This window comes from Verticillium alfalfae, genomic scaffold (genome assembly GCF_000150825.1).
Source record: "Verticillium alfalfae VaMs.102 supercont1.15 genomic scaffold, whole genome shotgun sequence".
Taxonomy (NCBI): domain Eukaryota; kingdom Fungi; phylum Ascomycota; class Sordariomycetes; order Glomerellales; family Plectosphaerellaceae; genus Verticillium; species Verticillium alfalfae.
Window position 1 is genome coordinate 615,874 of NW_003315024.1, and position 11,239 is coordinate 627,112.

General features: G+C 59.4%; 7 protein-coding genes across 7 annotated transcripts; 4 read left to right on the forward strand and 3 right to left on the reverse strand.

The window, feature by feature from the left end:
• Positions 1-198: 198 nt before the first annotated feature.
• On the forward strand, positions 199-1,001 carry VDBG_09516 (ubiquitin-conjugating enzyme; the record flags this gene model as incomplete). The annotated part of the gene is made up of 2 exons (XM_003000275.1): positions 199-459; positions 549-1,001. The coding sequence occupies 2 exons, from the start codon at positions 199-201 to the stop codon at positions 999-1,001; spliced, it is 714 nt and encodes a 237-aa protein (XP_003000321.1).
• A 592-nt stretch (positions 1,002-1,593) lies between these two features.
• On the reverse strand, positions 1,594-3,024 carry VDBG_09517 (succinyl-CoA ligase subunit alpha; the record flags this gene model as incomplete). Its single annotated transcript, XM_003000276.1, has 5 exons — positions 1,594-2,155; positions 2,231-2,332; positions 2,390-2,516; positions 2,585-2,613; positions 2,694-3,024. 5 exons carry the CDS (start codon positions 2,861-2,863, stop codon positions 1,594-1,596), a joined length of 990 nt encoding a protein of 329 aa, XP_003000322.1.
• Positions 3,025-3,650: 626 nt separating this feature from the next.
• On the forward strand, positions 3,651-5,435 carry VDBG_09518 (elongator complex protein; the record flags this gene model as incomplete). The annotated part of the gene is made up of 2 exons (XM_003000277.1): positions 3,651-3,939; positions 4,003-5,435. 2 exons carry the CDS (start codon positions 3,651-3,653, stop codon positions 5,433-5,435), a joined length of 1,722 nt encoding a protein of 573 aa, XP_003000323.1.
• Positions 5,436-5,687: 252 nt separating this feature from the next.
• On the reverse strand, positions 5,688-6,272 carry VDBG_09519 (predicted protein; the record flags this gene model as incomplete). The annotated part of the gene is made up of 1 exon (XM_003000278.1): positions 5,688-6,272. One exon carries the CDS (start codon positions 6,270-6,272, stop codon positions 5,688-5,690), a length of 585 nt encoding a protein of 194 aa, XP_003000324.1.
• Positions 6,273-6,859: 587 nt separating this feature from the next.
• On the forward strand, positions 6,860-7,260 carry VDBG_09520 (structural toxin protein RtxA; the record flags this gene model as incomplete). The annotated part of the gene is made up of 2 exons (XM_003000279.1): positions 6,860-7,149; positions 7,206-7,260. 2 exons carry the CDS (start codon positions 6,860-6,862, stop codon positions 7,258-7,260), a joined length of 345 nt encoding a protein of 114 aa, XP_003000325.1.
• A 196-nt stretch (positions 7,261-7,456) lies between these two features.
• On the reverse strand, positions 7,457-8,593 carry VDBG_09521 (conserved hypothetical protein; the record flags this gene model as incomplete). Its single annotated transcript, XM_003000280.1, has 1 exon — positions 7,457-8,593. The coding sequence occupies one exon, from the start codon at positions 8,591-8,593 to the stop codon at positions 7,457-7,459; it is 1,137 nt and encodes a 378-aa protein (XP_003000326.1).
• A 1,301-nt stretch (positions 8,594-9,894) lies between these two features.
• Positions 9,895-11,123, forward strand: VDBG_09522 (conserved hypothetical protein; the record flags this gene model as incomplete). Its single annotated transcript, XM_003000281.1, has 3 exons — positions 9,895-10,506; positions 10,575-10,873; positions 10,925-11,123. 3 exons carry the CDS (start codon positions 9,895-9,897, stop codon positions 11,121-11,123), a joined length of 1,110 nt encoding a protein of 369 aa, XP_003000327.1.
• Positions 11,124-11,239: the final 116 nt, after the last annotated feature.

The following is an 11,239-nucleotide window of genomic DNA, read 5'->3' on the forward strand; positions in this document are numbered from 1 at the left end:
CGTCACGAAAGTTCCGCGGGGCAAATCGAACACCCCTCCATCTCACATACAAACCTACTCAACCCCCCAACGACGTCCCTCTGCTGGTTTTCCCTCTGCTTCTCCTCCCCAGCAAATGCTTGCCCCCCACCAGGCAGACCTCGCACTCTGAACGAACACAACGCAGTCCGCACTCGCCGCGAGCCAAAGCAGCCCACCATGTCATCCTCACGCGAGCGCCGCATCATCAAGGAGCTGGCCGACATGGAGGCCGACAAGGACAACTCGGGCGTCTTCGCGCAGCCCGTCTCGGAAGCGAGCCTGCTCCATCTCAAGGGCACGATGCCGGGCCCCCCCGACTCGCCCTATGCCGGCGGCCGCTTCGTCGTCGACATTGTCATTCCCGACATGTACCCCTTCAAGTCCCCGATCATGAAGTTCGACACGAAGATCTGGCATCCCAACATCAGCTCCCAAACCGTGTGTTTCCCATCGCTCCTTCCCGCAGCCTTGACCCCGCCTCCCGTGCCTCCAAGTCGAGAAGCAGTGCTGACGAACAAAACGAACAGGGCGCCATCTGCCTCGACACGCTCGGCACAGGCTGGTCGCCCGTGCAGACGATCAAGACAGCCCTCCTCTCGCTGCGCATGCTCCTCGAGTTCCCGAACCCCAAGGACCCGCAGGACGCCGAGGTCGCCAAGATGATGCTCGAGCGGCCCGAGGCCTTCGCCCTGCGCGCCCACGAGTGGGCCGTCGCCCACGCCGGCGCGCCCGCGAACCCCAAGCTCGACATGTCGCGCTACACGGCCGAGGCCGGCGCCGACAAGGCCGCCCTCGACGAGACGCGCTACGACGGCTACAACCGCAACCTCGTCGAGCGGTTCGTCGGCATGGGCTTCCAGGTCGACGCCGTCGTCGACGCGTTCAAGTACGTCGGCATTGACCGGAATGATGGGCGCGACTATGAGCTCGAAGAGGCGTACATGGGGGACATTACGGCTCGGTTGCTCGGCGAGCAGTGATGTCAGGGGCTTGGTTGTGTGGGATCATCAGGCAGGATGGGCAGCCACCACGGATCTGGGGGCGAGAATTTCACAAGAGGGCAGGGACGGACGGACGCATTCCGCTGGAGTTTTGTGTGTTTCTATAATGTTATGACTGAAATGTTGGCATTGCGTCGGGGGGAATGAATATTCCACCATCAATTCTTTTGTTTTCCCCGTCTCGAGAAGGCGTTGGGAGAGGGTGCGTCAGGGGACGCAATCAAACGAGAAGCCTCGGTGGCCGGCAGAGGCAGGCCGACGAAGCACAGACTGTTACGACACAAAACAAAAACTGGGTTGAGATCTATTCTCAAAACGGGTGATGCAGGCAGAATACAGATGGAATTCCAGATTACAAAACAGAAGCCGCACGGCGCGGCCTCGTTGCTAGCCTCGCCTTCCAAAGCCGCCTCCCGTTCCAGTCTATGAGTACCGTACCCTCGATGAATAGCAGAAAATGCACGGCTGCTCCGTAGGCGTGCCCCGGTCACCACATCATACATACACATGCTTCCCTTCGCCTCGCCTTGCCACTCACTCACACATGTTCCGCTGGATAGACGGGAACCCTTTACAGGAGATCCCGGCGGACAAACTCGTCGTACAGGGCCTTGCCGAGACCGGCGGGGGAGCGCTCGACGATGACACCGGCGGCCTCGAGGGCGGCGATCTTGCTGTCGGCACCACCCTTACCACCGGAGACGATGGCACCGGCGTGACCCATGCGGCGGCCAGGGGGGGCGGAGATGCCAGCGATGAAGCTGACGACGGGCTTGCCACCGTTGACGGTGTTGTTGGCACGGAGGAACTCGGCAGCATCCTCCTCAGCGGAACCGCCAATCTCGCCAATCATGATGATGCCGTCCGTCTCCTCGTCCTTGAGGAAGGTCTGCAGGCAGTCGATGAAGTTGGTGCCGCTGAAGGGGTCACCGCCGATACCGACGACGAGGGACTGGCCGAGGCCGGCCTGGGTGGTCTGGTTGACGGCCTCGTAGGTGAGGGTGCCGGAGCGGGAGACGATACCGATGCGACCGCGCTTGTGGATGAAGCCGGGCATGATGCCGATCTTGCACTGGCCGGGGGCGATGATGCCGGGGCAGTTGGGGGCCGACGAGACGGGTCTTGGACTGGGTCTTGAGCATGTTGGTGATGCGGACCATGTCTGAAGTAGGGAGGGTCAGCAGGCGTTGGCACGAAGTCGGGCAGACGCGCAAAACATACCGTGCTGGGGGATACCCTCCGTAATGCAGACGACGAGGGGGATCTCGGCCTCGATGGCCTCCTCGATACCGGCGGCGGCGACGGGGGGGCTGTGATGTGCATTAGCTTTGTTTCCTTCAGATCGAAGACGCGCTGCAAGTGCTTACGGGACGAAGATGGCAGTGGCAGTGGCACCGGTGGCCTTGACGGCCTCGCTCACATTGCCAAAGACGGGAAGGCCGAGATGCTCAGAGCCAGCCTTCTTGGGGTTGGTGCCACCGACGACCTTGGTGCCTGTATGTCCAACACGTCAGATGCAGTTCGGTCATGGGAGTCTCTCTTGTTTTTGTGATGCCTCGTACCGTAGTCGATCGCCTGCTGCGCGTGGAAACTAGTGATATCCAGGTCAGCGCCAAGCTCTTCAAAATCCAGGGGTCCTGCGAGGCGCATCGCGAACCAAGGGGGACGTACGTTCCCTGCTTTCCGGTGAAACCCTGGAAGAGAACCTTGGTCTCGCCGTTGATGCGCAGGTTGTCAATGGTCTGGGCGTAGGGGCCGGCGGAAGAGACGCTGTAGGCACGGCGAGCTGCTTGTTGCAGCAGGCTCGTCGAGGGCCGCAGCTGTCTTGAGATGGCCTGCATGATGGCTTTGTGCTGTGTAGAGGAAGGGAGGAAAAAAAAGAAGAGAGGAAGAAGCGCGGCGAGGGAGCAGCGCAGCTGATGACAGTCGTGTCGAAAAGGTAGTCGACGGATGGGGTGGAGGGGAGATGGAGGTTGATGCGGCGTTATTCGGGGGGGAAAACCAACAGGAGAAGAGCTCAATTCATCGCGGCCTCCAAACACGAAGCGTCAAAACTTGGAGTTCCAGGTGCCATTCGGCAGCTGCTGGGGGGGGGCGCTCGGGCCATACGGCCAGATTCCAGTTCGGTTACACTGTTGACTGGCCGGCAGCACCGGGAAAACCCGCGACCAGAGGGGCCTCCTTCAGGCTCTGAGGCTCTGAGGCACTGAGGCACGCCCGAGCCAGGGCAGAGGCACGCAGAGCAAGGGAGCGAGCTGTCGGAGATGGATTGTTCCCGCCGAGCCAATCGCCGAGCTGGCAAATGGACGGTCATCAGTCATCACCACCTGCGTAGTCATCACCTGCGTAGTCATCACCTGCGTAGTCATCACCACTGAGTAGTCATCCATCAGCCTTGGTCAAAGGGTCCCACTTTGTTCTGTCCCCTCCCCCACCATCAGATGCTACTGACTTTCGAGATCACTGATCTTGAAGTGGTGGTGCACCACTACTACGGCAGCCCAGGCGATTGCCTCCAAAATTTCTGGAAGCACTGCAACTGCATACAGATTCTCGATACAAGCCGTCGAAACTTGATCTGCCAACATCTTCCTCGTATGCCACACACACACCATGGCCACAACAACAATGACGGCTACGGCCACCCACCGGCCAAAGCCCAAGACGGAAAACCTTGCCCCCGAGAACGAGCGTTTCCTGCGGTGTTGCGCCGATGTAGTCAACGCCCTGATCGAGGATCATGAAGCCTCGAGCGACCCGAAGAAGCCCAAGAGGGACATCAACCTCAACCAACTACGAAACAAGTGTGCCAAGAAGCACAAGCTCGCCAACATTCCCTCCTTGACCGCCATCATCGCTGCCATTCCCGAACACTACAAGAAATACATCCTGCCGAAGCTGATTGCGAAGCCTATCCGTATGTGCCCCAAGATCGTTTCTCTTTTTCTTCCACCGTGGCCCTTTTTCTAAATAGGCACAGGAACATCCTCAGGTATCGCCGTCGTCGCCGTCATGTGCAAGCCACACAGGTGTCCTCACATTGCCTACACCGGTAACATTTGCGTCTACTGCCCTGGCGGCCCCGACTCCGATTTCGAGTACAGCACACAGTCCTACACTGGGTACGAGCCCACGTCAATGCGTGCCATCCGCGCGCGATACGACCCATTCGAACAGGCGCGAGGCCGTGTCGACCAGCTCAAGTCTCTCGGTCACTCGGTGGACAAGGTCGAATACATCATCATGGGAGGAACATTCATGTCGCTGGCCGAGTCCTACCGCGAGGACTTCATCGCGCAACTGCACAATGCCCTCAGCGGCTACCAGACGTCCAATGTGGACGAAGCCGTGGAGGCGGGCGAGATGAGCAACATCAAGTGTGTCGGCATCACAATCGAGACGAGGCCGGACTACTGCCTGCAACCACACCTGTCAGACATGCTGCGGTATGGTTGTACGAGGTTGGAGGTGGGCGTGCAGTCTCTCTACGAGGACGTGGCGCGGGACACGAATCGAGGGCACACAGTGGCCGCCGTGGCAGAGACCTTCTGCTATTCCAAGGACGCCGGGTACAAGGTTGTCAGCCACATGATGCCGGACCTGCCCAACTGCGGCATGGAGCGAGACCTGGACCAGTTCCGGGAGTATTTCGAGAACCCAGCCTTCCGGACGGACGGCCTGAAAATCTACCCGACGCTCGTCATCCGCGGAACCGGCCTCTACGAATTGTGGCGGACGGGACGCTACCAAAACTACACACCCAACGAGCTCATTGACCTCGTCGCGAGGATCATGGCGCTCGTGCCGCCGTGGACGCGCATCTACCGTGTGCAGCGCGACATCCCCATGCCGCTCGTGACGTCGGGCGTGGAGAACGGCAACCTGCGCGAGCTGGCGCTGGCGAGGATGAAGGACTTTGGCACGTCATGTCGCGACGTCCGGACGCGCGAGGTCGGCGTCAACGAGGTCAAGCACAAGATCCGGCCGAACCAGATTGAGCTCGTGCGGCGCGACTACACGGCCAACGGCGGGTGGGAGACGTTTCTGGCGTACGAGGACCCCAAGCAGGACATACTCGTGGCGCTGCTGCGGCTGCGCAAGTGCAGCGACAAGTACACGTTCCGCGAAGAGCTCGTGGGCCAGCCGACGAGCCTCGTGCGCGAGCTGCACGTGTACGGCACGGCGGTGCCGGTGCATGCGAGGGACCCCAAGAAGTTCCAGCACCAAGGCTTCGGCACGCTGTTGATGGAGGAGGCGGAGAGGATAGCGCGGGACGAGCACGGCAGTACCAAGATCAGCGTCATCTCGGGTGTCGGTGTCAGGAGTTATTATGCCAAGCTGGGGTACTGGCTGGACGGGCCCTACATGAGCAAGTGGCTGGATGGCAGGCCACAGGACAAGGACGCCAGGTGATGCTGGGAGAAATACAAAATGCATTCTGTGTGATGCATCGTTTATGCCGAAATGTTGTACAGGTAGACTGGGTGGGTTTATCGTCCTCGACCGAATTTGTGATGTCGTGCACGCCGTGGTCGTCAGTGAGAGGGCATCATGTCGATCGAGCCTTGGACTTCAGCAGCAAGGCCTCGCCTTGATGCGCAAGGCCTGTGCCTTCACGTGAAGACAAGTTACCTCCCGTCACCAGCGTCCAGCCCGCAGCAACTCTCACGGGTCCCGCTCCCCAAACTGCGCCTCCCATTCCCGCAAGCAGCGCAGCACTCCCTCGCCCGCCTTCTCGGCCAACACGCTCCTCTCGACGCCCGTCATCTCCCTGAGGACGTACTCCGACACGGCCTCCCTCTCCCTGGCCTCGGGCCGCCCAATGCCGACACTGATGCGCGCGAACCGCGCGGCGGGAAAGTCGGCCGGCCGCAGCAGCTTGCCGACGCTCTTGACGCCGTTGTGGCCCCTGTGCGAGCTGTTCCACTTCCTGATGCGCACGACGCCGAGGTCCTCTTCCAGGTCGTCGTGCACGACGAGCAGGGACAGCGTCGGGTCCTCGAAGGCGCGGTAGGCGGCGGCGGCGTACTTGCCGGACACGTTCATGAGGGACGGGGACTGCAGGAGGGCGTAGGCGGGGGACAGGGAGGCGAGGGGTGCTTTGGCGGCGTGGCGGGTCTTGGCGAGGGCCGGCTGGGAGGGCAGCAGGGGGATCAGGGCGGCGAGGGCGTGGTGGCCGGCCGAGTGGAGGGTGTTCAGGTACGGCGACGGGTTTCCGAGGCTGAAGAGGAGTGTCCTGGGGGGCGGCATCTTGGCGGCGACGGATATGGACCCCGTGGTGGGTGCTGTGACATGCATAGGTACCGTACCAGCCGGGAAGATATCTGAGGTCAGTAAGGTTATGAGGGAACTGTGAGGGAACTGCTGGGACGGGTTTGACGCATGCGCCTACGGCTTTGAGATGATGCGGTAGCGGCTTTGCGAGCGCCTGGACCTGGATAGATACATGACTCGGAATACCGCATACTGGCATCCCTCGGCGTCTCCCTCTACTGTCCTCTACCATCCTTGATCGTCCAACTTCGTCACATCGGATTTCGTCCCCCGATGGCATTGATCTTGGCTCACGAGTCAAGCATTACGATGAGCGTGGATTGCATTTAGTTACGCCACCATGTTGCCATACTTCAGGTGAACCGATCGGGATTCGGCTTTTCAACAAGGAACAATGTCCCACCTCGAGTGGACAGTCTACTTACCCTCAACTATTTAACCTTCTTTCCTCCTTCTTCAAGTTCAGATCTGTACATAGTGAATGATTACACAGACACACCATCGTCATTCTTCGTTCGTACAACACACACAACCCTCACAACCCCTTCCCGCCAACCCAAGACATGACGTCCTCTTCGCCCACCCGCTATCGTCTCGTGTTCCACGTCCCCGAGACCCATCTCGAAGCCTGTAAACGAGCCATATTCGACGTGGGCGCCGGTCGCTTCCCGGGACCGGGCAACTACACCGAGGTCTGCTGGTCGACCATCGGCGCGGGACAGTTCCGCCCAGGCGACGGCGCAAAGCCGGCCATTGGCAAGCCCGGCGAGCTCGAAGAGCTGCATGAAGCAAGAGCCGAGACTCTCTGCGTTGGTGAAGACGTAGTGAGAAAGGCCGTCGCGGCGTTGAAGCTGTGAGTGTGAACCGTAGGCGCTCGAACATGTCCCGCTACTAAACGGCGCGCTCCAGAGCCCATCCATACGAAGAAGTCTCCTATAGTGTCATGAAAATGGAGGACTTTTGATACGCGCAGTGCATGCGTTTCCGAGACGAACATGATTGCCTTTTCTAAGCTGGGCTGGCCATGATCGGGTCTTGGCGGGGTTCGTTGTGCTTGAAATCATCGTTGTATTTGCCATCCCCAAACGTAGTCTATGGGAGCTCCTACATCTAGCAAGACTTGGATTCGCGCCCCGCCGCACGCAGCATGCGACGATGACTTACATCCTCCAGCTGTCCCTCTCCCAGAACCGCTTTTTCCTGCCCTCCTTCGCCCAGATCAGGTCGCCCCAGCCCATGACAGTATACCCGCCAGACGTCTGCCCACCCTGCGCGTCGTAAAACGCCTTGGCCTTGGCCGTCCATGGTGCCTTCTTCCCTTTCTGCACCACGTACTTGTAGTAGATGAGGTCCCACACGCCCGGCAGGTCAGGGCTGATGCCACGCTTCTGCTCTGAAATCGCGTCCCACGGCCCATCAACGAGAACGGCGAGGCAGCGCGAAAACTGGGCATCGTACTCCACCGTCTCGTTGAGGTTGTACTTGGCCGTGTACTCGGACGCCGTGAGCAGCACGCTGTCGAGCTCGCTCCACGCGTCAATCCCTTGCGTCTCGAGCGTCTCGGCCGCGAGCGCCGCCCAGCCGAGGCCAGACTGGACGTGCGACTGGTCGCGGCCCGCCTCGGACGACTGGCCCGTCCTGCGGTTGAAGTTTCCGGGCAGCCCGGCGCAGAGGTCGTTGAGGTAGGCGTTGAGCGCGTAGTTGAACAGGTTCACATCGTCGAGGTAGACGGCAAAGTTGAGCAGCGCCTTGATCGAGGCCATGCCGTAGTTGGCGTGGCCGATGATGATCGACTGGCGGGCAAAGAGCCAGTAGAGCTGGTTCGAGAAGCCCGTGCCGCCCTGCCACTTGGCGCCGGCCTCGGTCCAGTTGCCCTCCCAGCGCAGGATCTCGGCGGCGTTGACGAGAATGTCGCCCTCGATACCGACGAGCAGGCTCGTGTCGATGCCGATGATGTTGGTCAGGTTGGTGCCCCACGCGTCAATGATGCTCGTGGCGACCTTGAAATGCGCGTCGTCACGCGTGATGTACCACAAGATGGCGTGTTGGTACGCTGCGCGCGTGTCGGCCGTGAAGGTCGTGTAGTTGCTCGGCCGCCCCCGCGACAGCACCTCCTTGGGCCCCTGCATCCTGTAGTCGACCGACGAGTACGAGTCGGCCTGGAGCGCGTTGAAGCCGCTTATCCATGGCTCCTTCTTCTCGCCGACCTTGGTGCGCATGAGCTCGAGGTCGTCGTGCGAGTGCCAAAGACCCGGGTGCTTGAACTGTCCGAGACCCGTCTTGCCGCCCCTGGGCATCACCGGCGGAACGGGACCTGGTGGGGTCAGCCGTGACCACTCGCTGCCATAGCGGGAGAGTTATAATTACCATTGAGAGTCGGCAAGTTCGAGACCAAGGATGTCGCTTGGTCTATGAGTGGGAGGAGGAAAAGTCCAAGCTTGAATATGTCAGCAGCGGAACTACCGGACGATCAAGTGGATTCATCTTACTCTCGCCACGGAAAGCTTCATCCTAAAAGCAGGGATCCAACGGACCTCAGGTTCTTCGGCAAATTTGACTCAAAGCACTGCACAACGGGTGGGCAAGTGAAGCATGAGAAGACTCAAATGGCCGCCAGACATCTTTATACAGCCATTGCTTGCCAGTTATTCTCTATCGAACCCCGATACCTGGCCGTCGCCGACAGATCGCGGGGTTCCTGGGATTAGCCCCTCATTTCCTGTCAGGAACCGACTCCTAAATGTCTCCATGTCAATCTTGCCTTCTGGGTCGTATCCGCACCAAAACAGCCCGGGTTGACACGGCGGGGAAGTCCGCCTCAGTGCTGTCAGGGTCGCTTGCACACGTTGTTGCGGGGAATGCGTCGGCTTTCGTGCCGTTTGATAATGGCGCTTCCAAGCCACCATACCTCCAGACCGGGCCAAGTATCGGCGCGATGCCCCGGTTCTGCGCGATGCGTCCAAAGGCCATCAACCCGGACGCGTCCCGTGGCCTTCATTACTGCCCGTCATCCCACCACCTTGCGGGGAACATTCACCCAACGCGGGCATGTTCGTGGCGATCCACGCTTTTGGCAAATGATCTCTGGGAGATTTCCATATGCCGTGCGGAGGAGGCGCTGTTTCCCCAGATTGAAACCCGGGGAAGAGCCGGGCCGTTGGGTCCTCGACATACACTCAGGATCTTCCGTCGCGAACACACTTCATGTTGTTCTGCATTCATTGTTCGAAGCATGGTCCAGTTGACGATGGCGGTGGAGCAGAACAGGGTGACAGCGAGTGGTAATCTCTGTGGAACGTCGGCTACCGATTCGGGCCACGTACCCGCCCCCTTGAGCCCCTCTCAATCACACGCCGGAAGGTTTCTACGTTTCCCAATGCCGAATGCGTTTCCTTGACGGCGCAACAACTGCCAGCGAAGCCCCGCGGCGATGCAAGGGAGCCACTGGGCACTGATTAGCGATGCCTGATATCACCTTGAGTCTTCACTATAGTCTGAGTCTGAAATGAGACATTGATATAAAGGCCGGCTAACGAGACTCTGCAACACTTTGAAATGGTAGATCACACTCACTTCATAGCCTTCATCTCTCATCACCATGAAGTGTATTGCCCTTCTCAGTCTTCTTTCCCTGCCCCTGACGGTGGTGGATGCCAGCCGGGCCCGTCCCCAGCATGCCCAACCTGAGACTCGACAGAGTTTGAACCACCCAGGCCTCCTTCACACGGCTGACGATTTCAAACGCATCAAAGGCCTGGTGGACTCCAAGAAGGAGCCCTTCGCAACTGGATGGGCCAAGCTCGTCGCACGCGCTGATGTGAAAGCCGTGCCTCACGCGCAGGATGTCATTTGCCGCGGTGACTCTGACTGCACCCAGAACTACGCCTCGTTCTACCGTGACGTTCACACTGCTTACGCCAACGCCGTCTACTGGAAGATAACGGGCACGACTGCCAACGCCGACACGGCGGCTGCCATTCTTGATGCTTGGAGCAGCAAGAACCCTGAGATCCAGGGGAGCGCAGATCGGTACCTTGCTGCTGGCATCTACGGCTACCAGTATGCCAATGTGGCTGAGATTCTGAGAGACTACAATGGCTGGAAGGGGCTCTCAGCTGCCATCTCCTTCCTGAGGAACAGGTTCTACCCCATGAACCACCGATTCTTGGTCGAGCACAATGATGCCAAGATTGACAACTACTGGGCAAACGTGAGAGAAACTCAACCCAGTCAAGGTCTCATAATGCACTGGAAATGGCTAACATGACGCTGTACTAGTGGGATCTCTGTACCCTTTGCTCTATGCATGCCATCGGAGTGCTGTCCGACAACAACACTATGATTAAGGAGGCGATCGACTACTTCAAGAACGGCGCTGGTAACGGAGCTATCAAGAACGCCATCTGGACGATCCACACCGAAGAAGGCTCGGGCAAGCAGCTTGGCCAAAACCAAGAGTCAGGCCGCGATCAAGGCCATACCATGTTCAACCAGAACCTGCTTGGCGTCCTGGCGCAGCAGAGCTACAACCAGGGCGAAGACCTCTTCGCACTGCTGGATAACCGTATCCTCGCCGGGTAAGTCTTTTCCGGCTTCGTGGCTTTCCATCCCGCTGACAGCGACACCAGAGCCGAGTACGCTACCAAGTACAACACATTCCACGACGTGCCTTTTGCTACGTTCAAAAACTCCCACGGCACGTACAGGACTATCAGCTCGCAAGACCGCGGCGACATCAGGCCGATTGGTGAGCTGCTCGTTGCGCACTACGAGTCGGTCCGCGGCCTCAACGCTTCCTGGACCAGGGAGTATCGCGACATGTCGTGAAGAACGGCAGCGAGCCGAGGGCGTGGTGCGACTATGGTCCCAACAGCGGCGGATACGACCAACTTGGCTTTGCACATTTTATTCGTCGGATGATCTAGTGGACTAGTACTCTGGCA